Raw genomic sequence first — 27821 nt, 5'->3', positions numbered from 1 at the left:
GTAACCAAGGATGACCTTGAACTCCTGAACCCCCTCTCACTACCTCCCCCTCCCCACACACAAGCAGAGGGATTGCAGGCATGGACTACCATGTGTGGCTGAAAACGATTTTTTCAAGGTGATAAATATCCGGACCTTGAAACCATATGCTGAAAGTGTTTCCAAAAAGTCATGTTTTCTGATATAGACATATGGTCACAAACAAGATTCAAATATAAATCTGCTTCAGAAGCCAACCTTGTTCCCCCTCACATCTTTAAATAATAACATGAACACTCTCCAGTCCCTGAGCTGCCTTCCCCAACGTACTCCAAGTCTCAAAGCCTTGCTTATCTAGCAAACTGTATCCATGCTTGTGTTATCTAACCTAAGGCCGTGTAGCTTTTGATAGAAAAAACATTTCTCATATTTTGAAAGTAAATTTACTATTATTTTGGTGCACTAAAGTCATTTGTTTTATAAAGTAACTGATTGTAGATTTATTTAAATATTCCCACAAATCTACATAAGCAGTTCCCAGGTTCAAAAAATAAAATTTTATTTGTACATAGATTTCTAAATTCTGGGTAAGCTTGAGTTTGGATATAAAATTAATTTTCAAGGAAAATTCGAAGTTGGGAAGCATTGGAAATATCTGACTTTAGGCAATCTTTAGAAGCAAGCATAAAGCATCCAATTGCTTTTTTCAAAGGGATTAGTGAAATCAAAGAATTTTTTAAAGAAAAATGGAGAGCAGAGAATCAGTGAGTTTAATTTTCAGCTCACTGTGCTCCAATTCCAGAAAAGAATGTTAACATTATACAAAGCACAGTTTTTCAACCCATGTTCTATTTTGAGTGTTCTAGTGTTTCCCTAAGTTCCTCTTTTACCTTACTTTGTGCATTCAAAGACCACAGGGAGGTCTAGGATTTATTTTGCCTCCAAAGAGGCAACAACAATTGTTGGAAAATTTAACAATGAACTCAAAGGTCACACCAGTGAACGGGTGTAGTGCCCACGTGTCTGGACTTCTGTTTACAGGAAGGCAGCAAGTTCTCATTAAACTGTTTGTGAGGCTTAACTTTATGCAAAATCAATTTCCAAAGTCCCTTCCTTTCTCCTTTCTTTTTGCCTCTTCTCTTACCACAAAGCTTTTTGGATTGAGCAGAAGTATTTGGTCACTTGCCCTTTGACCTCAGAGTCTTCTGAGACTATATATTCATTTTGAGAATGAGCCCCTTTAGTTACCTAAAGTGTCCTCACACTAAATTGTTTCCAGATGTTTACAAATATTTCAAGGAAATATCCACATAGTTTTTATGGTTGAGTGATAAAGGACTCCACAGTGTCTGTTCTGTTGTAAAATGAGCTCCAAGCAGTTATTATAAAAAAAATCTTTGATTTGACAAGGACTCACTACATGACAAGCACTGTACATACCATATTAATACATTATCTCATTCAGTGTTCACAAAACACTCTATGGGTGGGAGGTGGTATTATAATCTTCCTTTTAGAGCAAAGGGAAGAAGGCTCAAAACAAACAAGATGGAGAAAAGGGTGCTGGTCCAGGTCCTCATTCTGCATCTGTGTGCTGCAACTCTCTCAGAGAACTGAAGAGTATTTCCAAAAATCTAGAGGCATCCCTAAGTATCTAAAGAGGCTGTCATAGGAAGCAGGGAAGACAAAAATCCTACAGTTTCAACTAGTAACATCAATAGATATGTTCACCAAATACTAATTCAAAGGCCCTGAAGGCCTGAGGGCAATGTGTTTTTATTGTTTGAAAACAGCTGTTACATGTGAGGTCCTGAAATTTTCCTGTTGAATATTTATATTGTTCTTCACTCATAATATTCTGGCTTATTCTGAAAAAAAAAAAAAGACATCAAGTGGTCAAGATGATCTTTTACTTTTTGAAGCTCTTTTCATAGGAACTATGCTTTTTATTTAACATTTTGATAGTGGAAAAAAACAATTATTAGCAAGAAAACTTCAATGATTTGCTTTTGAGATGAGGTAGGACACTGTTCCATTGATATTTCGTTTTTCTACTCAAGCAAAAAAAACAAAAAAAACAAAAAACAAAAAACAAGGCATTATTTCCGAGGAGCTCAGTGAATGCTGGCTCCATTACCCAAAATAAACATTAGTCAAAAACGTTCTGTGTTTGTACTTGGAAAACATTCTAGTTTCTTCACTTAAATTAATTGTATTTATCTGCAAATGTTTGCACTTCTGATTAGTCTTGCCTTGGTGTATATCCACATGGTTTTGAATTATCAAAATGTAGGCGGATAATGAGATAAAGAAATTATGAAATATGCACAAGAGGGAGAAGTGTCTACTACCGTAGATTAGCCAAAGAATTCATGAGGTGGGAAATCCATATGCAGGCAATTAAGAGGTGGCTCTGTACTGGAATGTCTCTCAAAGAATCCACTGCACAGGCTGCTGCAGCTTGCTGTCGTCATCTACACATGTGAAATGTCATCCATCCCTGCCACCTCTTCCCCTGACCTCATCAGATAGCTCCCCCTGCTCTGTAAGGCTAGAATTCAAGTAAGTGTCAAAAATGGCTAAGCGTCTTTGCTAGCCCACTACCCAAGGCACTACAGGACTCTCAGACTTTTGACCTTGCTGAAAGCACAGGATTATCTGAAGGAGAAATCTTTTTCTTGAGGTCCATTCTTCCTGCCTGTCCCTTCCTCTCTTCAAGCCACCATGGCTCCTTCTAAAGAAAAGGTGAGCTATAAAGCAGAGCTGCCTGCTTTTGCTTTCTTAGGTTCTTTGTCTCTCAGGCCAAAAGTTTTCCAAGCTGTCATTCTCTACTTGCTAAATTATACTTTAAAATGCAAAATACCCAGAACATAAAAAAAAATAGGTTGTGATTTTTTGTGTGCTTTTAACTAAAAATATGCCAATATTTATTAATGAGTTTTTCCAGTCTTTTAAAAAGATTTCTTAATTGTGTGTGTGTGTGTGTGTGTGTGTGTGTGTGTGTGTGTGTGTGTGTGTGCAGATGCTCATGGAGTTAGTCACTCTCCAGATTTACTTTATACCACTTTTAAGTGAGTTTAGCACTGGTGAAAAGAGCCAGACTTAAAGCCTGGTAGGCAAAGGGTCTACATTTCTAGTTTGACAAAATAGTACAATGTCAGCTACTACGAAGGAGACCCATGAGAAAACTGTCATTCCTGGAAGAGTCCTTGTGGGACTGAACACCAACTAAATTTGCTTGCTTGGTGTTAATATTACTCTTATCTCAATCTTCGGACTTGTTAGAAAAAACAACTTTGTACTGTACTCAAGCCTCATTCAAATACCCACTCGAAAAATGCCTTCCTTCTGTGTCTCTGGTAGATATCAAAGAGTCCCCCTCTCAGCCTGTAAGATTTATTACTTGTACAGAAATTTCCATCAGACCTCAAACCATACATAGGCCTCTTGGTTGAAACAAACTCAAGCAAGCATTATCCATTTCATTTTCTTACTATGCAGGAGAGGCCAGCAGTGGTACACTTAGGCAGATATGGAAGTGGAAATCTAAATTTTTCTGACTCCAAATTCCAAACTCTTTCATCTCTGCCTATCAAAATGAATGGGCCAAGAGTGGGTGAAGACACTTTCATTCCTAACTCATACTCTCTAAGTTTGTCTTGCAGAAAGCCTGGATTCCAGTCCATCTTCTGGCCCTAGCCAGCTGCTGGTCCAGGATGGAGTTGTCCTTGGACAGTATATCCCAAGCTCAGGCTACAGGCTTAACCCCCCTCACATCACCCCATGTCCTCTGGTGTCACGAGATGAACAGTGTTGGTTGGTCCAGCCACAGTAGGTGCAAACTAGCTTGTCCTGACCCAATTTCCCCTTTTATTTTTCAGAATGAAGCCATCTGTGAAGGCTCAGAGTTTGCAGATATGAACCTCAAATAAACAAGACATGATGAAAAGCTGATCTTTCAGCCTTAGGCAAAATATAGATTAAATTTCCTGTGCTGAGCAATGAACATATTTTGAAAGTCATGGAGTATGTTAGAAGATTCAGAATCTGAGAAAGAAGGGCTAGGGTGGCATTCTCTATTGAGATGCTCTAAGAGGCAGAGTGCTAAAGAAAGCTGCTGGGGTATAAAATATTCTGCAAAAGCTATACCATTTTCTTCTGATGATTCCAAATTAATGGCTTCTTACAAATTTGGAATTGACATAGTTTGGACTTATATCAGACTCATGGAAAGTACTATAGAAAACTATACTATTGAGCAAGCCTTCTGTGAGACAGATGTCTGCCCTGGAAGAAGGAGGCTACACGAGCATTCAAAATGAAGACAGCACAACGATTGTGGGAGTGTGAAGGCTCTGAGCTGTGTCTAGCTGAAGTCTTGATATCATTGAGTGGTAGGGATAAGAAGAACTGGGCAGAGCATCAATGAGCTCAGGATCAGACATGTTAAAGTCAGGCTAAATATGAGCTACCAGAGGTATTGTACTAGATATGTCCCTTGGGCAAGAGAACACGTCAGATAGTTCTTCAATGTTGTTCCAAGTGCTTCATGTGGTGCTTAACACAATAAATGCTTGCTAATGGAATGACCACTGGTAGCCAAGTTTGCTGGTTTCAGCCCATCTAATGTATGATTTCAGTTTTGTTTTGGGGAAAAAAATATCTGACTGATTTATGACCTTTGGTTCCACTAATGCATACCCCTTAATGAGGAGGGGCTCAGAACCAGGAAATAAGTAACTTCTTGGGAAATTTCAGTTACAAAAATCTTCATGTAGCTTCATTATAGTATTTGGCAATGTTATCTGCTAATTATTCAGATAATGAACTCCAGAAAGAAACTGTTCCCATTTCACACCCTATTGTATACAGTAACTTTCTCCTATTTCAACTGCTCACAGGGAACCTAGAAGTTGAAGAGACCATCCAGGTACAAAAATGAAGAAAAGGTGGAGCTAAGAAAATGATCCTGCAGGCCAGGCTGCACAGCCTCCCTGATAATGCCCCTCTATTTCTTTCATCTGCTAATCTTAGTCAGCCCCCCTCCACCCCCACCCCACATCCTCCTGAGCCACTGCAGCTCACACACTTGGCTGCCCTGTCTGACTTTTCAAGACCTCATCCTCATGGCTGCTTCAAGACGCCATCATCTCTTTCTTTGCCTTTGCAATAACTTTTTAAACTGATTTTTGTTCCTTCTCTAATGTCTATTCTTGTAAAATGGTCAAGTTGTTCTTTTAAAGATCAAAATCTTCATTATAAAATCCCACAACTTATATCTGTCCAATGGCTTCCTATTGCCACTATCCTTAGAAAACAGACCTAACCCCTTTAGCATACTCATCTCTGACACCTTGCTGTCATAGACTTCTTACCTTGTCTAAAGTCCCCATCACTCACTGTCTTCTGACCACCCTGACCTTCCTTCCAGGCCCTGGATGCTCACATTTGGTCCAACTTCAGAGTCTTTATATCTGTCCCTTCCCTCTTCTCACAGTTACCTCCTTTTTTTTCATTCATATCTTTGCTCAAATAAGCCTGTTTCGGTTTTGTTTTGTTGTTGTTGTTTTCTAGAACTCACTTGTAGTTGTAACTAAATTATTTACCTGGGTGTTTGCTCATTTACTTGTTTATTGCTTTTTCCTTCCCAGGAACATGCAAGTTTATGAGAAAAAGACTTTTTTCTGCTTGCTCTTGAGGCAAGGAAGCAAGACTGGAGTAGGAGTTGTCAGTTATTACTGAGTCGGTTCCAGACCTCCTACTTGGTTCAATCAGCAAATCTTACAAACCCGGATAACCACGGTTTATAGGCTGTTTGTCAAAATACTGATTGTTCAATATATTATTTGTCACTGAGTTACTCTTCTGTGTGTTTATTTTCCTCACAGGGAACTCTGAAAGAATCAGTAGGAAGACTGAGACACTAAAATGTACTGCATGCTTCAGGAAAAAGTGTGTTGTGGCAGTTCTGTAAAGGGTGCTATGACAGCATAGGAGATTTGGAAGATGACTATTGAATAAGGCAGTCCAGAGATTAAACTCAGTATATTCTAAGTTCAGCCTAGCATGGGTCCTACACCAAAGAGAAGGAAAAATTCACCCCTTTCTTCCTCACTATGGAGTCACAAAATCACTTCCTTCCAAGACGGCAGCATTCTGGCTGCCGCCACCAACACTACAGTTCAACATCATCATACATTTACTAACTGTTTTAGGCTTCCTGGGAAACTACTTTAGAACATCACAATTGAACAAATGAATTTCCAAATCTGAACAGTCAAGTTAGAGGTCACTATGAGAATCTTTCAAGTAAACTCTATTCTACAGTTTTAAAAAATCTCATTGCTACCTTAAAAGAGGACATATCCAGAAATTTTAAGTGTCTTTTTCCCTCTTATAATGTTCTACAGTTCAACATTAGACCTGACACAAATGAAGAGCTCGATTTCATACTTATGTGATAGGTAGGTCCATGGGCATCTTGTTTAACCTCCAATAGACTTGTCAAGAAGATGTTCTGCCATTCCTCTTTCATAGACCTAGAGCCCAAAGGGGCTTGATGACATATGCAAAGCCATGTGTTTGTCATGGTCAAAGATTAACGGTCAAAGTCAAGTCTCTCTGGCTCACCTCAGCTTCTCTAGAACTCACCTCCAACTCAACACCTTCATCTAAGTTACTGATCCCTGTGATTAATCTCAGATTTTCTACTTAACTGACATAAAAGTGTCTGTCATCGTTAGGGGATTTTCTTGGCAAAGGCATTAGTTTTTAAAGGATTCTTCAAATTTTTAAATGTGTAATCCCAGGGCATAACTGCTCCTACAGTTTCCGCTAACTATTCTACTGAATAAATGCCACAAAGAAAATGGGTCCTGTTCTGCTACTTTTCTGGCTACTAGAAGATACAGGAAAGGGTACTGGAGGGTAATGGAGTATAATGTACCTGAAGGGTCAAGACTAGTTCTGATCTTTGTCAATAATTAGCTTCAAGGCTCCAGGCAAGAGGTTCAGCCTCCACTGAGTATTAGAGCCTTGTGTGTGTGTGTGTGTGTGTGTGTGTGTGTGTGTGTGTGTGTGTGTGTGTAATAATATAGATATAGATATAGATATAGATATAGATATAGATATTAGGGATATATATATATATATTAGGGATATATATAGATATATTAGGGATAACAATTATCTACCATTTAGCCTTGCTATGAAAATGAAATCAACTTAATTAGTAAAAATCACCCAGCAAACTGTCTGCTCCATGATAAGCGCTCAATAAATCTCATTTTCTTTCCTATAGTACTCTTGTCCCAATGAGAAATCCAAAGGCACTAGTTAAGTACAATCATTTCTGAACTCAGAGACAAACATAAAGAAACACTCAGGTAAGTCCAGAAGCCTTCTTTTCTATCTCATTGATATCAATTATGCATCTGTGGATTAACAAGAATGGAATCTTGTTTCTCAGTTGCCTTGTAGAAGTTAGGATCACATTATTTGTCTATGGAAACATGCTTGTTACTCGACAAACTGCATTTAAGCTGGGAGCTGTCTTTAATAACTACCTACCCCAAATTGAAAGATTCCTTGAGAAGGTAAGTCAGCCAAGATAACTTCAGGGCAGTCGTAAATAAGATCGATATCTGCAGGGCCTGAGACATGGGATGTCATGACACTTGGTGGATGACTTCTGATATACTTGATTATGTAACCAAGAGATTTGCAGAGGCATAACCACATAGCTCCCCTGGGTAGGCAGCCAGTGTGCTCACAAATGATTAAATGTAAAATAAACAAGAGTGAGCTGTGAATTATGGGGTTGTAATTCCACCAACGGGGTTCCAGTGATGTCATAGACCACCAGAGCAAAGTTTGTGTCACCAAAAGATCCCAGATGGGCTTAGAGGCCTATAACTCTGTAGTGTAGCCTGCTACAGACCTGGACCCAGGAAGGCCTCTGCTCCTGATTTTGGCTCATCTCATTTCCGAAAGGGTCCACCTTTCTTGTTCCTTTACTTTAAACTTTCTGAAGTCAAGCTCGCTCTGTTTTTCTAAGAGTAGTGCCTTCTAATCAGTCCAACATTCTATCAGTTGACATAGGCCAACAAATAGACCATTTGGAGACCAGTCTTCTCTGATATACACTTCATTAGAAAGTATGCTTGGTATTAATAAAACATCCATGTGGGACAAGATCCTTGCAGCATACTTTAAAGGGGACATTGAAGATCTAGCCCTAATACATGCCAAGTTCAAGTATGTCACTAATGCAAAAAAATTCAGTGACAATTAAACAAGCTACATTTGGGAAAGTTATGGTGAAATTTCATATAAAGTCTTCTCATACATACACATCTAAAGGGGGATAATTTATCAAACCAAATTAAAGTAACCAGATTTCAAAGTATTGCAAAATCTGTGCCTTATCAACTATCTGGAAGTAAGGAAATACTTTATTTTTTAAAAGGAAGAGGATGAGTGCCAGCTTCCCCAAGGCAGAACACTTTCATATGAATTACTTAGACTTGAAACTAAACTGCAAATGCAACTATCTGTGTGACAGGATGTCACTTTTCAAATGTGTGCTTCCTTGTGGCTAAGTGCTGAGACAACAGTCACCTAAGCTTATACTCAGGGGTTGTATATTTCTCCATGCTGTACTTCTTGTCCTTCTAGAACAGTGCTATGTGCCTATAAGTGCTACGTGCATGCTTTTTATTTCTTGTTGGTTTGTGCAGATATTGATTTATTCAATAGCCACTTTAAAGCAACCTGTACTAGGAAAAGCACCATGGCAGGTCCTCTGAGCTAGCTAAAAACCATCTGTGTCTCTTTCCATGTCTTTCAAACTGCATGTACCTGGATAAAGACAAAAGATTGGCACTTAGAGTTTAAGTGACAATGGAACACAAAATATTCAGCCTCTGTCACAAGAAATATCTTATTCTGTGACTCGATACCAATAGCTGTGGATCAAAGTGATCTAAGTTAGGGCTTTTAAACTTGGTGCCACATAAAAATTCATCTGTGAGATTTCAAATGTGCGCATTTTGGAGAGCCTCACTCACTGCATATGACGGAGTCCTACATGTGTCCTTTAGATCATTTTGATGCCAGTGAACCAGGTTTGTACAGGAAGGAATGTGAGCGTGTTAGAGAAAGAAACAGATGATCTCGTATTTCCCTTGATTTCCTTTCCTGCAAATCAGTAGAAATTATCAGCATTGCAATAGCATAAATAAAACATTGATTATGAAAAGAAGGGCTTTCTGGATAAGGAAGGACTTCATGACCTTTGAAGGAGATTGGTAACCCAGAATTATCTGTGTACCCCACTGGAGGACAGGTGGATCAGGGATTGGAAGCCAAAAGGAGCACCCATAGACGTTCTGGGCTTTCTGTACTTCTTGGCTACTAGATGTGTATAGTCAGTGAGTAACACAAACTACACAGGTCATAAAATGTTGCTTAGCATGTGCCAATGCTTCTCAGATTAAGACTGTCATTTTTTTTCTCAGAAGATCTACCTAATCTTTGCCTCAAATTCGCTGAGATTGTTTGGGACATAATCTGCCTCACTTGTAAAAAAAAAAGAAAAAAAAAAAAAAAGAATAGCAAATGGCAGCTGCTTCCTTGGACCACACGAGGGAAGGCACACCAGCCTTGCAATAAACTGTTCTCAGAGTGCCTCACCCATGGAGACTGGTTTTCTCCACATGTGCCACAGCTGTGAGCAATACAGAGCCACTGCTTGAAAATGCCAGGGAAATTTGATTGTTAATGGCTTGGCCAAAAAAAAAAAATGAAGTCTTAGATACTTCATGATATAGAAATGTAGTTTGTACATATTCTAGGCTTCCTAGATTTCAAAGAGGAATGTAAGAAAACAGGTCACATATCAGATGGAGGGTAGAATGTTTACATTATGCAACTCATTAGGAAACTGAAGCTGGAGACGAGAAGGGCAAACTTATGTGTAGTCACAGTTAACATGGTATTATGTCTGCACAAAAACTTAATATGCCCCACAGAAATGGCAATGGAGTAGTCAGTCAGTGCTGCCTTGGAAGTGCTTCCCACTTCCAAGGATATGGGAAGCATGTTGCATGGTGGGTCCCTGGGAACTTACTAAATCAGGTCTTGGTTTAACACTCTTGATACTTTGTGTCCTAGGTATGTATTATAATCTACAGGACAGAAGCTCAATAGAAAAAAAAAGGGGGTTTTGCCTCCCAGCCTGTGAAGTTCGTGGTGATGGCCGAAGCAGGTGGGGGTTAAGAATGCTGGTGTCCCCTGAGGCACTTCAGGGTCAGTATGGCTGTTTACCACAAAGAGGGGAAGAAGCATGGCCTGAAAGGGAGTATCTTATCCAGAAAGTTCTAAGGCAGACACACGCCTAGCATTCGTGGTGGCATTTGTGGTGGAGCCCTGTGAGCGTCACAAAAAGACATGAGGCATCAGTTTCTAACTGTGGATTAAAAACGGATGTCTACTTAGTCACTCAGTAAATGACATGCCGGAAGAGTGTGACTTTCAGAGTATGGGAATATTCTAATTTCAGTAGTACTAAATGGCCTCCAGCATTGACTGGGAAACCACACTGAATATATAGCCAAGCTGGGAAGCAACGATGCTTGTCAGAGATGTTTGTGGAAGTGCAGAATAGAAAAAGGCAAGCATTTCTTTATGCCTACAACAGGAAGTGCAGTGGAGGACTGATCACTTTGTGTTCATTAGCTCCCTCTGAGCAGTGAACCTCGGTTATCCATATTCATACAGCCCTTTTATAGACAAAGATACTGAGACCCAGAGAGTTGTACAAAATCAAGTTATAAGTGGAATCATAACTAAAAAGACAACTCTCTGAATCCACAATAAATACATAGAAATTCCTAATGCCCCTAAAACCCAGATAAAATATTTCTCAGTTTTGTGTGTATAAATAAGCTCTAGCTCCAGGGACTGAATCCATGTTCTCACATGTATTAATAAGCACATGCTCTCCTAGTCACCTATATTGCTAATCCCAAAGATTCTTCACATTTTGAGAGCTTGGCATAAATCTAATGAATTGCATGTTTCATTTTTTATCTTTTTTGATAACTTAATTTGAATTTTGTATTCTATCTCTTACAGTCCATTAATGCACATATGATTGGCTCTTTATTTTATTTTATGATGTTTGTTTGTTTGTTTGTTGAAGCAAAGTCTCACTATGTAGTGCTGACTGTCCTGGAACTCACTATGTAGACAAGGCTGGCCTTGAACTCACAGAGATCTCCTTACCTCTGCCTCCTGAGTGCTGAGACTAAAGGTGTGAGTCACCACTGCGCAGTTTATTTTTCATTTTTGAGAAGCACAATTTCTCCTTGGCTTACTGCATTCCCATGAAAGAGGCAGGCAGAACAATGGCTTTCTAGTAAACAATATGATTACTTTTAAAATATTAATACAGCTTGGGGACATAATGTAAAGTAGTTTGCTTGTTTCCTCATCCATAATTTACATTGTTTTCTAAGAGAGTAATGCAAGTAAAATAGTTTGGTTGACATCAAACGTGATGTCGAATTTTAAGAAAGTAAAATGGGATCAGGAGAGTGAGTCACTTCACAATAGCAATGCACTAAGATTATATACACAAGCAGAACTCCTCCCCAGAAACTGAAAACAATTACCCTAGCTCCATCTACTTCTCAGAATTAGCTGAAAAAATTATTAGAACAGCAAGTGTGTGTTTTTAATATTTATGAAGTAAATTTATACTTTATATCGCTTTATCTTCCACATATTAATATTTTCAATACCTTCCGGCAAAGCAAGTCATGCAAGTAATTAAGGACATGAATGAAATAAGCCAGAAGTGTAAGTAAATTTGGTCAGTTGAAATAATGCCACTTGCAGGCCTAAACCAACATAGGCTAAATTTCCTCTCTGCTCAAAATAGAGTCTAACCTTCAAAACAAACAAACAAACCTCAAACAGGGCAGAAAACAAATATTTGCACCTCTCAAGAAAGCAGAGCAATGGAGGTAAAGGAAGGGGGAAGATGAAGATAAACATTTAAACAAAGGCCCTGGAAATTATCACACTCAGGAAAATTGCTCCTTCCCTGAGGGCGGTTGAGAAAAGATTGTAGGAGTCGAGTGTGCAGAGATATTATTTTCTGTTCCTCTTGTCAGAAGGGATTCAGTCTTTGAAATATGTCTAGCTGAACTGCAGAATTCAGTTCCATGATGAATGAACTAAATTATGTTTTATTTCTTAAATGTGTTGGGGATTCATCCTGTGGTCCTTCCCTGGGTCTTGAGGATTAGGGCGCTGGAAGGCACATCTGGTTGCAGGCAGCCTGCTCTCTGGGTGTTCTTTCTTCCCTCCTTTAGAAGAAGGCAATGTGGGGAGATGCAGAAACTTTTATTGGGTAAGTGTGGTTTTCTAATTCTCAAAAATGGTGCTTACTCTATTTTCTCTAATGAGGAAGAGAAAGAGTAACTATTAATATATATAAAAATACATCTAATCCGTAAGCTAAAAGTTTTTATTCAGCATGGTGTTATACTCCCTGTTAATTTTTCCCTTCAATAAAATGTTTGTGTTCATAGGGCAAATATTTTAATGACAATCTGCCTTGGAATGATTTTTAAATAGACCTACCTCATAATAACAACTTTATGTCTTTCATATAATTATCACTTGAAACAAAAGCTTATGTCTGGATAAAATTAATTACTTTTATTTGTTTTGTTTTGTTTTGTTTTGTTTTTAATGCTTCTTTCTTTGTCAAAATGTTTCACTGGGTCCTGAATCTGCCGCTGTGACTATCATTCTACAGAGAGGAAAAGAATGTATGACTCTTCCAACACTTAATAAAAGGGAACACAAGATCCAAGAACCTACAATAAAAGAAACCATGTTGGGTCTCCACTTTGTGCCACTTGGTGACCACTCTTTACCAGTTAGGTCAAGAATTAATCCCGTGGAAATCCCCTTTCTAAGCATGGTCTAGGAGCATCCTTTAGATATGAGGCAGACTTTTCCAACTTCAGGAAATGTGTGCTCATGTCTAGGGAAGGTTCCCAACTAGAACAGGCAGAAAAGAAAACGAAATGATATATTCTGAAAGACTTGGGGCTGGAGATGCCTCCAGTGGAAGCTGACAATGCTGAGAAACGCACTGTGATGGCCAAGGCTTGCATAATCATCAGGAGATGATTGTTTGCTGTTTGCATGTTTATTTGTTTAACTTTCCTGATGAAAACAAGTGGGATAAATGTTTATGTGTTTTCTTGTTTAAAGGAAACAGGATATTTAAAAATGGGCTTAAAAACTCCTCTGATTAAAGAACAGTCAGTCATCAAGGATGCTAGTACCATATAATCAAAAGTTGTATGAACAAAACTATACAGAAAATACTCCAGTGTCAAAATATTAACTCCATTTTCCTCAGGGTAGTGAAATAATGGCAACTTGACGTTTTCATTTGAAATTTTAAAATAGATATAGTTTTCTAAAATACATATGTGCAATTATTGGCTTTTAACTTATAGCAAGACAAACAAGCAAATAAAACCTTGTAGGTAGAAAGCACACAGTCAGTAGAATGCCTCCAGGCAGATGTGTCTATACAATATTTGAGAGAATATGCTCCACCCCACAGTGTCTAGTCTTAAGAAAATTCTTAAGGCGCATTCACAACCCTAAAATATTTAGAAAATAAGTTTTAAAAAAAAATCCATGTGGAAGCATTGAGTATTTCTAGAACATGCACGGAAGAAAGGCATTGACAAGAAGGGAGGGACTGGAATTGAGCAGAGGTATCACAAAGTGTTGTGGAAATAGAACCTTGGAAGGTAGCATGTATGGTGCAAATTCTTCTACATAAGAAGCCCAGAGACAGAAGTGAGGCTAGCACACAAGAATACACTTGCCTAGCTAGCATCCAAGGGCACAGCAGCCAGACAGCTTCTGTCAGGATTTAGGCTTATGAACAGTGCAAGTTGCTGGAGCAGGATAGAAATAAAGGCTATAGAGAATGGGTTTAAGAGAAAAAAAATCAGGATAAGTCATCCATCCTTAACGTGGCAAAGGTTGAAAAGCAATCGTGCATTCTAATGAAGGGTAGAAGCTAGGATTTTTAAAGAATGTATTTGTGGGAGAAGCCATCAGCAGAACTCTCTGAATGGGCTTTAAGGATTTAGTCCACACTGCTCATTTCCTTGCCTGCTTGTAAGGAAAGACAAGGTTGCTTTGGGGGAAAACTGATAGGAAAGGAAGAGGAGGTGCAGCAGACATGCTAAGCATTTTAAAGGAGGTGGGTTTAGGTAGATTTTAAAGGTAAACTCAAGGGAATTAGGGATGGAGCCGGCAAAAGCAGAAGGAAAGAACATCAAGGATGGGTGTGACAACCTTCACCAAGGGAAACAGGAAAATCTGCCTGAGAATCAAAAGAAGGGAGTCCCAGGCTCGGTTACTTCTAAAGTCAAAGCTCTTTTGTGACATTGGAAGAGCAACATCAAGTAGGTGGCTGCATACATAGAGTCATAGAGCTACGAAGAGGGAATAATACTCTCCAAATGGCTGTTGCCACGATGGACCTGGACAAAAGGCAGGAAGTGGGAAGGAGAAACTAGCATGCTGAGTACTTTCACTCCATAAGAAAGGCCTTTGTTAGAAAGTGCTTAATGAGAGATGGCTCAGAAGTTAAGAGCACTGGCTGCTCTTCCATAGGCCCTGAGTTCAATTCCCAGCACCCACCTGGTGGCTCACAACTATCTATAATGAGATCTGGTGTCCTCTTCTGACATGCAGACATACATGAAGGCAAAATGTTGTATGCATAATGAAAAGAAAGTGCTTACTAAGCACTAAGCAGGAGAGCACAGATGACCTCTTGACAGCTGTTTACTACATACTAGGAGCTATGGTAGTATTTGTGGAAGAAACTGATAGGAAGTGGAAAGGGGGGTCAGCATGTGCATAGTTATTTAGTGCCACTTCCTGGTCTGGATTCATTGTGATGCATGAAAATGACAAGGTGAGAAGACTTAGAACCAGTACATTTTCCATGAGAACCTTCAGTTCTGTGACTAATCAATGACCCTGAAAAGAAACAGAAACAACAAGCAGTCTGCAATCACCAGCAGGTCCCTGACTGGGGAGAGGCCCAGTATGGTAGTACATGCCTATGATTTTAACTTGCAGGAGTATCATTGTAAGTTCAAAGCTAGTCTAGTGAACTTACAATGATACCCCTGCAAGTTAGAATCATAAGTTTGAATCTAGACTAGAATCAAAGCTAGTCTAATCTATGTAAAGAGTTCCCAGATACCCAGGGTTACATGGTGAGACCCTGACTCAAATACCCCCAAATTAAAAATGAAACAATAAACTAAATTAGCAGAGAGGAAAAATATAGATAGCTATCTGGCACAGTATATATACTCAACACCCCTCTCTTTCAGAAGATTCCAGAACATAATATTTAAGGAATGTTTTAAGTTCCAGCACCAAAATTGTTGAGGCAGAGGATACACAAAGAAGAAAAAAAAAAAGAGGGTCAGGATGCTAGAACCTGATACTCTCACCACCCACCAGTCCCAGGCCAATCATACCAAGCTCTTGGCAGACTGGCACTGGATTTGTATAAAAAGATTGCAAGGAAACATGAGGAAGAGTGGTTCTTTGCATGTGTCTACTGCTGGCCAGGCCCTCCAGTTTGCCCATAGCCAAGCAGATTGACCGTAGCACATTCTGGCACAGGGTTTTGATTGAGTTGGGCCCTTTGGCCTTGAAGTTGTATTTCTGAGTCTCCTTTGAAAAGATTTGGCCTCCTTGTGTGTACTCAGAATATAATTGAGAGAGCACCCATCTGTTTTTATGCTTATTTATAACTGCACCTCCTTCCAGCACTGTGAGGTCCTTTAAAATATAATGACATGAGTAATGAGGAGAAAATAGCTGAATGAGATGAATGTTCTCACTCTCTGACACAGGATTGTGGGAAAGTAATCTCCCGCACAGTTCTGGCCTCCTGCTTCTACTCCTAATGAACATCTCAGGTCAGATTATCTGGAAAAGTTTGTATTTGTTGCCATCTATGTTAAGAAAACAGCATCTTCATCCAGCCATTATGCTGACCCCAGAGTCGCCTCATCTTGCTCCAGTCACCCTTAGGTAAAGAAGATAATTAAAAGAACTGCAAAATTTACAGAGAAGGTAAAGAATTTATCCATAAGTCCTTCAAGCTTGACCATAAAGGGTCAGACCTAGGGACTGGAAGTGGTTTCCAGTGTTCAGATTTCAGTGTCACACAAGTTTTGGGGCAGTTTCCACCTTTCTTTCATGGAAAAAGGCTACCCTCACTCGTGGGGGCGGGGTGTGGGGAGCAGATTTCCTGCCCTAGTTGAAGACTCCAGGTACTCTAAGGATTTCTATTGCAGTCTGAAACATCTTGCTTATACCAGCCAAGGCTCCACCTCTTCCTTTAAAACCTCTAGAGCATTTGGACACCCATGCATATATGCACACACACACACACACACACACACACACACTTACACTCCCATCTGCAGGGTCAACCCCCACCCCTCCACAGAACCTAGGCACCAGTTCTAGAAGCTATAACTGAAGGGCCAGTCTTCTGGCCCCCCTCCTTCTACCTCTTCCTTCTTACCCTGGAATCTTGATCAGAGTCATTTCAAAGGAATTGAGGAAAGTAGATCACTTCCCCAGCAGCTATCTCCATGTTTCTGTCAAAACACATCTGTGTGGAATATATTCACAGAGTCCCTGCAGTATCTTCATGCTTGAAGATTTCCTGTGCATTTCCATTCATGTAGAATACTCTTACAGCTAGTGTCTCCTGACCTAGAGCTGGGGGTTTTTAAAGGCAGAATAACCTCAGCTTTGGAGAATTGCACCCCCTATTGGAAAGAAAAGGCAAGGAGCAGCCAGTCAGGTTAGGCTGGTGGTCCTACCCTTTGGGACTGGGAAGGAGTGGAGGTGGTGAAGGCAGGTTTGCATCTTTGCTTGGGCAGAGACAAAAACAATTAAAACCAAAGACACTGAAGGCTGTGTTTAAAAATTAAAAATGTTTGTTCAATTAATTCCTCTTTACCTAACACACACACACACACACACACACACACACACACACACACACACACACCAAAATACTATAACTTCTCACACACATTCCAAATTCATTCCTTATTTGAAGTTGAGCCTAATGGAACCAATAGTCAAAAAAAAAAAATAAAAAGGAGTCTAGACTTCTGGGGAATTGAGATTCCCCCACTCTGATGTGTAGCAGAGGGTTTTAGGCACCCAGGAACCAAGAATGTCTCTGGTCACAACTCAGCCATTTGTCCTTATATTTGAGCAGCCCAGATGTGACAGAATTCTAAGATTTTGACTGTCCTCAGACTCTTCTAAATGGTGACTGTGAATTTTATTTATCGATATGATGGTTGTTTCTTTCACCAACCATCCTGAAGCGGTTACCAACACAGGCTACGCCACTTCTCTAAGTACCAAGGCCGTCACCCTCTTAATCAGCTTCTCAGCTTTTAGTTACATGATTTTGGTGCTAATGAAATACTCTATTTTTTAAATTTTCGTGCAAAATTGATATGTCATAGAGTTCTCTGTATGAACACTTCTTTGAGACTTCTGTCTACTGATGCCAAGAATCTACAAATATTCGGTCTCCAGTAGAGACATCTTTCTGGGAAAATAAACTGGCTAACTTACTTAGAAACACCCATGGCTGTCCTGCTGCCCTTTCTCTGATCTATACCTTCATCTATACCCGAGTAACCCAGAAGCCACACTTAGAAAAAAGGAAGTCATGATGCTTTGCTGATATTTTCACCATCATTTGAGAATATTGATTTTTCACTTGAGTGTTGTTAGCCTGCACACCAAGGTCTTTGATTATTCCAAGAATCCAAATTCTAGTGAATCAATACCATTATCAAAGACATACATTAACTCCCTCTTGATAAAGGGAGTTACAGTATAAGAAACACATGGGAGGGGGTACCTTAGAGCATCATAGCAAATCGGGGAAATAGACAAGAAATGGCCAGTCATATAGTAATGCTCTGGAAGCAGGTAGTTCTCTAATTTTGGGGACACAAAATGGCCATAGAGAGTTGGGCACTTGACAATAAAAACAATAATTTTTAATAAATATTTCTAGCTCTTAAGGTCCAGGTGGTTAAACTTACCAAGACTTGGATACGAGTACGTCGAGACACATACTTTACTTTTACTTTTAGGGGAGAATACTGTCCGACTAAAAATCTCTTCTTGCCCACCCCCAACGCAATGCAAAACCTATCTCCTTTTCTATAAATCCCCCTTATAGTTTCAAAGTGGTTCCTCATGTGGCTCTTCTACAGGGCTAATAAAATGAACATTCCACAGCATACAAAGAGGATGGAGCCTTAAGCTGGCGGCTCCCTGGGGTCGCAGTGCAAGACCCACAGGCACAAAAGTTTGTAACAACTGGGTAGCAGCAGCTCTAGTTCTTTCCCCACTAGGGAAAAGGTTTTGGGGTCTGATTTGACGGAGGAGGCTCCCTTATCTCTGCAGTGAGCCCACGAACGTAGGGAGAGAATTGTGAATTCTTTAAAATAAAACATCCACTTGGTCTAGTAACACCCATAGTTAAAGATCTACAGCTGTCATTGAGTGCACCAGGCTCCATGCGCGGCCTGGAGCAGCGGGCAAAGCTCTTCAAAATTCGGTCCTGGCTAGAAGTAATACAAAAACTGGGTCCTGGAATCCATACTAGAGAAAAGTACCCGCTGCTTTGGAATAGACTGCTTCACGGAGGGCACTGGTGGCATTTGTTGGTTTGGGGATGATTTATTCGCTCCTGCTGTAAAATCTAAAATGATTGTCTTGGGAAGACAAAGAAACTACTTACTGACCTTGGTGTGATCCACTACCGGCCTGCCCTGCTGCCCAGCGCTCTGCCTTGAGGGCGTCTTAAGAAAGGTCACCAGTGCAGAGCAAAGGCTAAGAGTAGCATGCTACAGGGTATTGGGAAGGGTTTCGTGGAGTTTGAAATGCGGACAGCGATGCCTAGAGTTGCTTTTCTGGATCCTCAAAGAGTCTTTGCTCAGCCTGGGTCCTTGGCTCCTACGGACCCAATTCCCTAACAACTTCAAACGCCAAGTTGTCCTGGGTCCCCAAACTTCGAAGTTACTGGATTGTCTTTTTATCTGAAAATTTTAAGTGGAGGCCACCAGGCTCTCAGCCCCTTGTGTGTAAAATAAGCAATTCACCGCCAGCCTTTGCATTAGGCTTAATGCTTTTGAGACTCCCTTGCTCCTGAATTTCATTCCTTGCTCCCATGAAGAGAGAGTTTTCCAGGCCATCCTTTTAAAGACTTGTTTCATTATCTCTATCTTGAATTAAGATCACTAAGGCCTGGGTTCAAATTCAGAGTACCAGCGCCGGGCATAAATCCCAGGGTGGTGCCGCGAAAGACACTTCTGGCGCCATAACTATTGCGAAATGAGACGCTGCAGGGAGAGAGGGAATTGATATTATTTTGATGAGGATTCCAACTGGGGAGCGCCCTAGAGAGAATGTCCCCCTCTCCTGGGCGTTGCTCTGGCGTAGAGGAATTGGGGAGCGGGGCCAGCCAGAGTGGAGTTGGTAGATCAGGAGGGTGATTGCTTGCCTGCCTTTACACCTCTCCCTTTGTGACAAATCGATTTCCTGCGCCCCTGTTCCACATTTGCATCCACCATCGCCCGGGACCCAGCTGTGCCCGGGTGCTCACTTAGCGCTGGCTGGTGAATGTGTGCGTGTGCGCGCGTGCGCGCGCGTGTCTAATTGACTTTCCGTCTACCTTTTTATGACTACATGTGTTTCCAACAAAAGGTCTTATTAGGACAATCTGGTTTCACTAATTTAGAGGTTGGGAATGTGGAAGGCAGGCGTGTTTTTTTTTTTTTTTAAAGAGTTTGCAGAAGTTGAAATTAAGAAGTTGACAGCGGGATGAACTGTCCTCCCAAGAGTAGGTCTGCTTGTTTTTACGATTCCTTCCTCTCCCTCCCTACTTATCCCTGCTCTGCCCCCACCGGCATCCATACACCAAACGTTCCCCCACTACATTAGCCAGAGAGTAGATTTTCAACAGTGCTAAAGGAACCAAAAAGATTGAGAAAAATACACTGGGCTGGGAGAATCAATAATCAAAACAGTCCTTCCACAAACGGGAAAATGGAGCATCAGCCCAGACCCAGGGGAGGGGTCGGAGGACAGGATTGTTGACTTAGGGTAGAAAAGGCCAAAGAGCACTCTTCACTTTTTACTATAATTGACCAGGTTGAAACGCAAATTTTGCATAATTAAGAATCTAATGTTGAGTGCATCTGTAGAACCTACAAGCTAGTTTCTCCAGATAGGTAATTAGAGAGGCCAGATTTCCATACACCTGGCAAGCCAAAGCATCTGCTTGTTGTTCGCATCTCTTTGAGGAGTATTTTCCTTTCCTACCTGAGCACCTGATGCCTTGTGAACTTCTCCATCCCTATGACCTCTATTGTGACCCCTAAAGTCCTTATAGCCAGATCTCTGCAGTAGCTCCCATCTATCCCAGACTCCCCACTTCTCTGCCTGTAATCTAAGCTTTACTGTCTCCTACAAGCTGAAGAACCAGTGTCACCCCACAGATCTTGACTTCCAAGTAGACCACAACTTCCTCTGCATTCTACCCAAAGCCCAAGAATAAGAATGGGGCTGCTTGTCTGACCAGACTAGAGGGTCCTGTTATCACCCCCCCCACACACACACCCCATGGAGAAGAAGAAGGTTGAGAAAACTTTGCTTCTAAAAGCAACAGTTTCTTAGTACAGCCCTGTCTGTGGGTCATATCCCAGCGAAGGCAAAGTCAGCCCTGGCCTGTATGTCTATGTGTTATGTTTCCCTGAATTCTTTCTCAGTCCTAGGTGCTGATCACTTATACCCACTACTTTACTCTGCATTGTGTTGACTAGCGACTGTCCTGTTTGGTGCATCCTTTCCCCAGACTAGCCTTAAGAGGCTAGGTTTCTTCTCTGGGTCCTCTCTCCATCCACTTCTCTATTCACTACAAGTATGAGGTGAGGCTGAGTTCGATGCAGGCAGATTTATGGGGTCCTGTTTCTTTCTCTGGGGACAAAAGTCCCCCAGCTCAGGTAGAAACCTTAAGCTTGTCCAGGGGATTCATATGCATACTGTGACCTTGGTGGTGCTAGTCTCATAAAAACTACTCCACAGTTTCAACCATCTTCAGTACAGCCCCTCCAAATCAGCTCCACAATGGCTTCCTTAGCCTGGCTTTTCTATATGCCCACTATGAGACCATGACAATCCTCCAGCTCCGTTCTTCTATGGTCTCCTCAAAGAAGTAAACAAAACAAAAGCAGTGCTTTCTGTTCTCTTCCAGCCTCACAGTTTCTGATGCTGACTGCCACTTTGAGGCTCTCACTTTCTGAGGCCAGCCTTGGTCCTGTTTTTCCTATGCTCTAGCCTTCTCTTGGAGCAAAGCAATACTACCCCCTCTCTCCTGCCCACCTTGGTCTTCTACACATCTGTTTCTATAAAGCTTGTTTTCTGTTGGGGTAGTGTGTATGTGTGTAGTGGTGTGAGGTCCCAACATCCAGTTCTTCCAACAGTGATAACTGTTGGGATCAATAATAAGTCATATGGAAACTTCTCTGACAGTCACAAAGCAGCTGCCGCTGGGGCTCCAGGTAGAACCTTCCTGTCTTTGTTTTATAATCTCCCTAGTGAAGGTTTTTAGATAATTGTAGAATTTCATAGTCCTTTTTTGTTAGAGCTTCAGATACTTCATTCTTGAGATGCTGGCGTGTATACCAGGATCAGCTTCCCCAAAACACTACAACAGAACAACTATAGCTCCAAGCCTAGTCCATACCCAGGGTTTGGGAACACTGATTCTTCCTGGGTGTGGTTTGGACTAATTTCTATAATTCAAATGTCTGCTTCAAACCTCTATATCCAGCTCTTGTGGCAGTCAGTGGGTCCAATCCAGAGTTAATTGTCCCTCAGGTTGCTGCCATCTGAACTAGTTCAATCCTAGCAGACTGCAGAATTTAAGGCTACAAAGCTAGGGGCCAGTGCCTTCAAGAATAGGGCTCTCCAGTGGCCTGCTTCAGTGAGCTTGGCACCCTACCACTGTGCCCAGGTACCATTTCCAGCTGTTTCTGATGCCAGTTTGCTTTGAATGCCTTTTTAAAATTATTATTTGGAAGTCTAAGATGGGTAATGTCTTGAGAGAATCATAGAATGTCTAAAGGCCTCCAAACGACAAAGAGGGACCAGCATATAAAGATAATTAAAGAGGGCATTTTAGAACTTTCTGCCTGGTCCAAACTCCTCAACCTCCAGGAGCAAAGAAAGTATCTGTGTGCATCTGACCAGAGGCCACTTGGCATGAACCAGGTGACAAGTGTATTACATTCTCAGAAACCATGACATATGCTCGCCGTCAGTCTTTTTTTAAGGGTGAAGTTAATAACTCCGAGATGAACATTTCATGGGGAGGAGGTCGACAATGAGTGAGGGTGGGTAAGGAAGCTTGTACATAGACATTTCTGGAGGTCTAGGGGCCAATAGGCCGAGCTGCACAAGGACTTGGGCCTGCAACCCGCAATCCCAGGTACACTTACGGTACTAGATGAAGCTGGGCAGAATTTTGGATTTTGCAACTAAAAAACATTCTAGCCTCATCAAGGTTTGCTCTAATGCATGGGCTTTTAGCTCCGTCTCAAAACCGATTCTCAGGTAGAATTGACATCAGGGGTCAGAGAGCAAGCCTAGGCAACTAGAACTGGGCATTCCCGCACTGCCCTCGGCCTTTTCCAGGCCTGGGTCACAAGCACCGGGGTGTGCAACTTGAGCGGCTTCTACCAGATAGATTCCCTTGAGCACAGGGCTTTCTCCTCAACCCCTCGGAAGAAGCACTCCCAGGCCCACCCAGCATCTCTGTCTGCTGTTTTCTCTATCGGAGGTGGCTGTGCAGTCTGCGCTCTGGCCAGACCGCTCCTACCCCAGCGCTGACGCTCAGCCTGCGGGATTTCTGGCCGCCGCTCTCACCCGAAACCGAGATGCAGCCGAGGCTGCTGGAGACAGTCCTGGCCAAAGCTGGGCCTCCCGGTCTGTCTCCAGCGTCTGCTTGGCTTACACCCTTGGAGGGTACCTCTTTTTCTCACCCGACTTTATGCCACCAGCACTTTTCCCAGGACTCGTAACTTCCTCACCTTCACCTCTTCCAGAAACCTAAGCCTAGAACAAGCTCGCAGTCACCATTCCCGGGGCCCCACCCGCCGTCCCCTTCCCGGAGCACGCGCCCCTCACTCACTGTCCTGCTGAGGGGTGTCGCTGCCACTGGTCAGTCCTGGTGACTCCAGCAGGCTCCGGCCCGTCTCGCCCACACTTTCGTCCGCCTGTGCCGCCACCATGTCCCCGGCCTCCTCCAGGTCTAGCAGGTGACTGACGGAGAAGTTCTTTTTCGCCTGCAGGGTGTCGAGGTTGCCCGGGCTGTCCAAGCGGCCGCCCAGCGCCGGTTGCCGCTCCAGAACGTGCCCGTAGCTGGAGGTCATGGTCTCCCCTCCAATCCCACCCACCCCCCTCTTCCCGCTCGAATCAACACCAAACGCTGTGGGCGCAAGGGGGGGAGAGGAGTCGAGTGGGGAAGAAAGAGGGGGGAGTGGAGAGAGAGAGAGAGAGAGAGAGAGAGAGAGAGAGAGAGAGAGAGAGAGAGAGAGAGAGAGAGAGAGAGAGAGAGAGAGAGGACCCCCTTCTGAAGGGCAGAACTTTTCGGCACCAGTAACTTTGCCGCAGCCTCGGTTGCTTTCCTGAAGCCAAGTCCGGCTCGGTCCAAAGAGACAATCCACACCAAAAGTTTTTTTTTTTTTTTTTAAGTTATCCTATGCTTAAATCAGGAAGAAAAAAAAATCCCTTCGAACTCTCAAGAAGCGTCCACACGCAGACACTAAAAATAATAATAAGGGGGAGAGAGGAATGGGGAGGCCAGCAGGGCGGGGGAGTTAGGCAAACAGAAGAGAGAAGGGGTGGGGAGAAGAATCAAAGTGGGTTAAAAAAAAAAGAAGAAGAAGAAGAAGAAGGTTAAAAAAGTTATTCCCCGGCAAAAGTTCAAGCACCAACAGAAGGAGGCTTGTTCCAGCTTTAAAATGTCTTCAAGAAAGCCGTTCCCCTCTCTGCACTCCTGTGGATTCTCGGGAGTGACTAGAATTTCAGGAGAGTGATGTCTTGCAGATGTATTAGAGGGCAGGATTCTCACTTTACTTTTCGTAAGGACAAAAAAAAAATAAGAAATAAAGAAGTAGGACTTGAAGAGTCAGCAGAGGGCGGCGGGTCCCCCCTTCCCTTTTCTCTCTCCCCTCTCTGCGTTGAGTTCCTCTCCCCTTCTCAGTCGGATCAAGAAGCTCTCTGGCACTTCAAAAGGCACAGACTGGCATGGAGAGGAGGCTTTGTAGGGAATACAAGAAAATTGGAGACCCCTGGGAGGGCAGATCTCCACTTAATAGGAGCCTGTAATTACGTGGCAAAGCCTTTGTGCGGCGCCTGACGTTTTACAGACCCCCTTTCTCCATCACAACCTCCTTCCTCCTTTCCCTGGGACCGAAAAAACAGCCTGATTAAGAAAACCCCCTTTGAGAGAAAGAGAGAGGGAGGGAGCAAGAGAGAGGGAGGGAGGGGGAAGGGAGGAAGGAGGGTGAGAGAGGGAGGGAAGCAGAGAGAGCCCCTTTGGATTTTTAAAATAAAGGTCTAATTATCATTCCCTTGCAGTAGTATCACAGAGAGAAAGGAACCAAGACCCACAGTCACTTTAAACGGGCTGATTATTTTGTTTGGGTATTAACTCCTCCGGATTTGTTTGAGATCCTGTTGGAAAATCTCATTTGCATGCTTTGATAACAGCTGAGGGCAAACTTGTTGGGGGGGGGGAGAATGCACATCTATAACAATCAAACCTTCTTCTGCTGCCCCGCCCCCGGCAACTTTTCCTGCAGATTTGTTTTGGCGAAGAGCACAGGGAGAGACTGAGACAGAAAAGCAAAAGAGCAAGCCCATTAAAGCTCGTTTGGCTCTGTAGAGACAGCCTATTAAATAATGTAATAAAATAACAAGAGCGATAATAACTGGAGGCGCTCTACGTTCTAAAGGCAGCTTGGAGAGATCCAGAAGTCTTCAGCTTCGAATGGATTCGAGACTTTCGCTGCCACCAGAAATCTCCAGGCTTCGGACCGCAGAAAACTTACATACTTATTAAACAGAAGGAAAACCCGTCCTGGTCGTTCCCCTACCCTTCCAACGGGTGAAATTTCTTAGGTGTGGCCGAGGTCGCTTTCCCAGGAGACGAAGGTTAGCACAGAGGCTGTCCAAATTCGGAGCAGACAGGAGCACCCTGGCTGAGAGAGCTGGGGGAGCTGGGGGGTAGGCTCTGTGCTAATCTGTGTCCAGCCGGGTGCGGTCCTGGAAGACAGAGTCCGAGGACGCCGGGGTCCAAGTCTATGGACCAGGCTTGACAGAGGACAGAGAAGTGCTGGCGGTGTTTTCATGACCTGTTGGAATCTGGTAACAGCTTTAATAGTCTCATTAGGAATGAGTTACTATATGGCCAGTAAGTAAAATAGTAAGTGCTTATTTGTGGGGTTTTATGTTCTTTAAACACACGCATACATACGTTTCCCCTCATTCCCTTGATTGCTAGATTCCCTCCCCCCCCCCCCGTAGCTATGAGGTTGAATTGAAAAGGAGGAAGGGTCCCAGTGTGTGTAAATGGTTTCTGGGCTCCAAACGGCCATAGTTAGCCCAGAACTTCCAGCCCTGATCTGGGAAAAGAACATTTGATGCCATCAAAGGGTTGTAGATTGAAACCAGATGTGCGCGCCTCGGTTCTTTCCATGCATTTAATTAAGGAGCCAGGATGGAGGAGACTTTTTCATCATTAGTCCACCCGCTGCCCCTCCTTTTTCCACCCCCTCGCCTCCCTCCAGCCACTCGTGCCCCCGTCCGGCAGCCCCCCAGCCCCACCAGCGCACGATAGTCCTTCAGGCTCCGCAGCCCAGGCTCTGAGAGAGGAATATTTGTCTGCCAGCGCCTGAGCCGGGAAAGCTAGTTAGTTCTTGCGCTGGGAACTTGTGCGTGGGTGGGCTGTGCAGAGTGTGACTGTGTATCCCGGGGTGTCTTTGGAGATGCTAACGATGAGGCCTTGGGAGCCCAAGCCATCTGTGCCATTCCCTGGAGTGGAAGCCACTAAATGGGCAGGTTAAAGTGACAGGTTCCCACCAGCGTCTCCTGAGCTCACTCTCTTAGGTGAAAGCAGCCACCCCTTTTTTCTTCCCTAAGGCCAGCATAAGTCCCCACAACATCAGTCTCCCCCAAATCACCCCAGAACTGGAGTCTCACACTCTTTACTTATATAATTGGATTTCTTTTTCTTTCGGACTCGAGAATTGCCATTTGTGACATCGCCCCAGAGAAGTAGCCTTATTTCTGTATGCAGCCAGTATGGTTGATGACCTCGGGATATTGACAAGGAAGAGAGATCACAGACCATCCCCAGAAGTACAATCAGATGCCCCCCTTCTCTCTAGAGGCAGAGACAGGCTTGAAAATCGCCTTAGTGTTACCCATGTACATATCAACCACTGGTCACAACAGTATCAGCTAGGGTACTAATGGTTTCTACAGGAACTTTGGATACATACCTAAACATTTGTGTGCCAAATTTGTTTATAAAGTAACAAATATAGCACCTAGAATATAGCAAATTCAAACCTGTGATATTTTCCTAAGGTGCAAATGCAAACCAACTATGCTGCTTGCCGGCCTCCGGCATTGCTTCCACCTCTACTGTAGAATCCAGAAGCAAGGAAAGGCATACTAGAAGAGTGCCCTTTGAAATCTGTGGGCACAGAGTGTACTCAGGTCCTCTAAACTGGAACTCAGGAGTAGAGTCCTAGAGAAAGCTGCATCCTTTAGTGCCTGGGGAGGGCAAGGCTGGCTGGGCTACCTCCCAACTGGGTTTAGAGTCCTTAGAGGCTATGCTAGCTCAAAAGCCTCCTGGGACCCTGCACACTTCCTAGAAAGCCTTCTAGACTTCAGCTGCATGCTTTTAAGCCCCTTTGTTTGTTCAGGGAACTTAGAATGTGACCCCTGCAGTCAGGGGGAAGGTTGGCTGCTCTGAGAGAATCCCCTCTGAAGCAAACCCTCTAGGAAACCTGCAGAACTGTCTCCCATTCCACCGACTGACTCTCTCTCTCTCTCTCTCTCTCTCTCTCTCTCTCTCTCTCTCTCTCTCTCTCTCTGTGTGTGTGTCTCTCTCTGTCTCTCTCTCTCTGCAATTACAATCGGATTGGATCTACATCCTGATTGTGTTTACATATGGCATTTGTGATTTGTTGAGATTCTGGATTGCAATTAAAAACTGTGGAATAGCCTTAAGGGGAAATTCAAGACATGGCAAACAGCATTTACATCAGAGCCTGTGTTTGGGCAGGAGAAGGTGTTTCCAGATTCCAATGGAAACAGCACTATTACTGCTCTACCAAGACACTCAGCTCAGGGATAGGAAGGTTTTTGCCTCCTATCTCCTCTATGTCCAGGCTCTAGGATGGCTTATTGGCTGCAGGGGTGGAGCAAGGAGAAGAATGTTGAACCAAGTTCTCTGGGCTCAGGTTGCAATTACCAGGAGAGCCAAGCACTTTCAGAATTCCAGAACAGAATGACCATCTGGCAGAAATATGCCAGGAGGGGCTATTTAGGGAGGCTATGGCTACCAGCATGCAGTC

The 27821-nt window shown here is 42.8% G+C and overlaps 1 protein-coding gene and 1 long non-coding RNA gene across 6 annotated transcripts in view; one reads left to right on the top strand and one right to left on the bottom strand.

Annotated features, from left to right (window-relative positions):
* Prrx1 (paired related homeobox 1) overlaps positions 1-25422 on the bottom strand; it is a 68043-nt gene extending 42621 nt beyond the window's left edge. The window contains exons 1-2 of one of the 3 annotated variants that reach the window (XM_035445924.1): positions 25287-25422; positions 23363-23516 (exon numbers count right to left, since the gene is read on the bottom strand). In XM_035445924.1, coding sequence (XP_035301815.1) covers positions 23363-23462 — 100 coding nt within the window. In that variant the 5' untranslated portion in view covers positions 23463-23516; positions 25287-25422. Of the gene's footprint in view, positions 1-23362; positions 25219-25286 lie in introns of those variants that run through there. The other 2 variants (XM_027417188.2, XM_027417189.2) reach the window with 2 other exon arrangements.
* Positions 24776-27821, top strand: part of LOC103162288 — a 32521-nt gene continuing 29475 nt past the window's right edge. Inside the window, exon 1 of one of the 3 annotated variants that reach the window (XR_003485653.2) lies at positions 24776-25389. This is a non-coding gene — a long non-coding RNA (uncharacterized LOC103162288). Of the gene's footprint in view, positions 25390-25485; positions 25649-27821 lie in introns of those variants that run through there. The other 2 variants (XR_004770369.1, XR_004770368.1) reach the window with 2 other exon arrangements.

The sequence above is a fragment of the Cricetulus griseus genome, chromosome 5 (genome assembly GCF_003668045.3).
Source record: "Cricetulus griseus strain 17A/GY chromosome 5, alternate assembly CriGri-PICRH-1.0, whole genome shotgun sequence".
Classification (NCBI taxonomy): Eukaryota; Metazoa; Chordata; class Mammalia; order Rodentia; family Cricetidae; genus Cricetulus; species Cricetulus griseus.
This window is presented reverse-complemented; position numbering and strand designations above follow the sequence as displayed.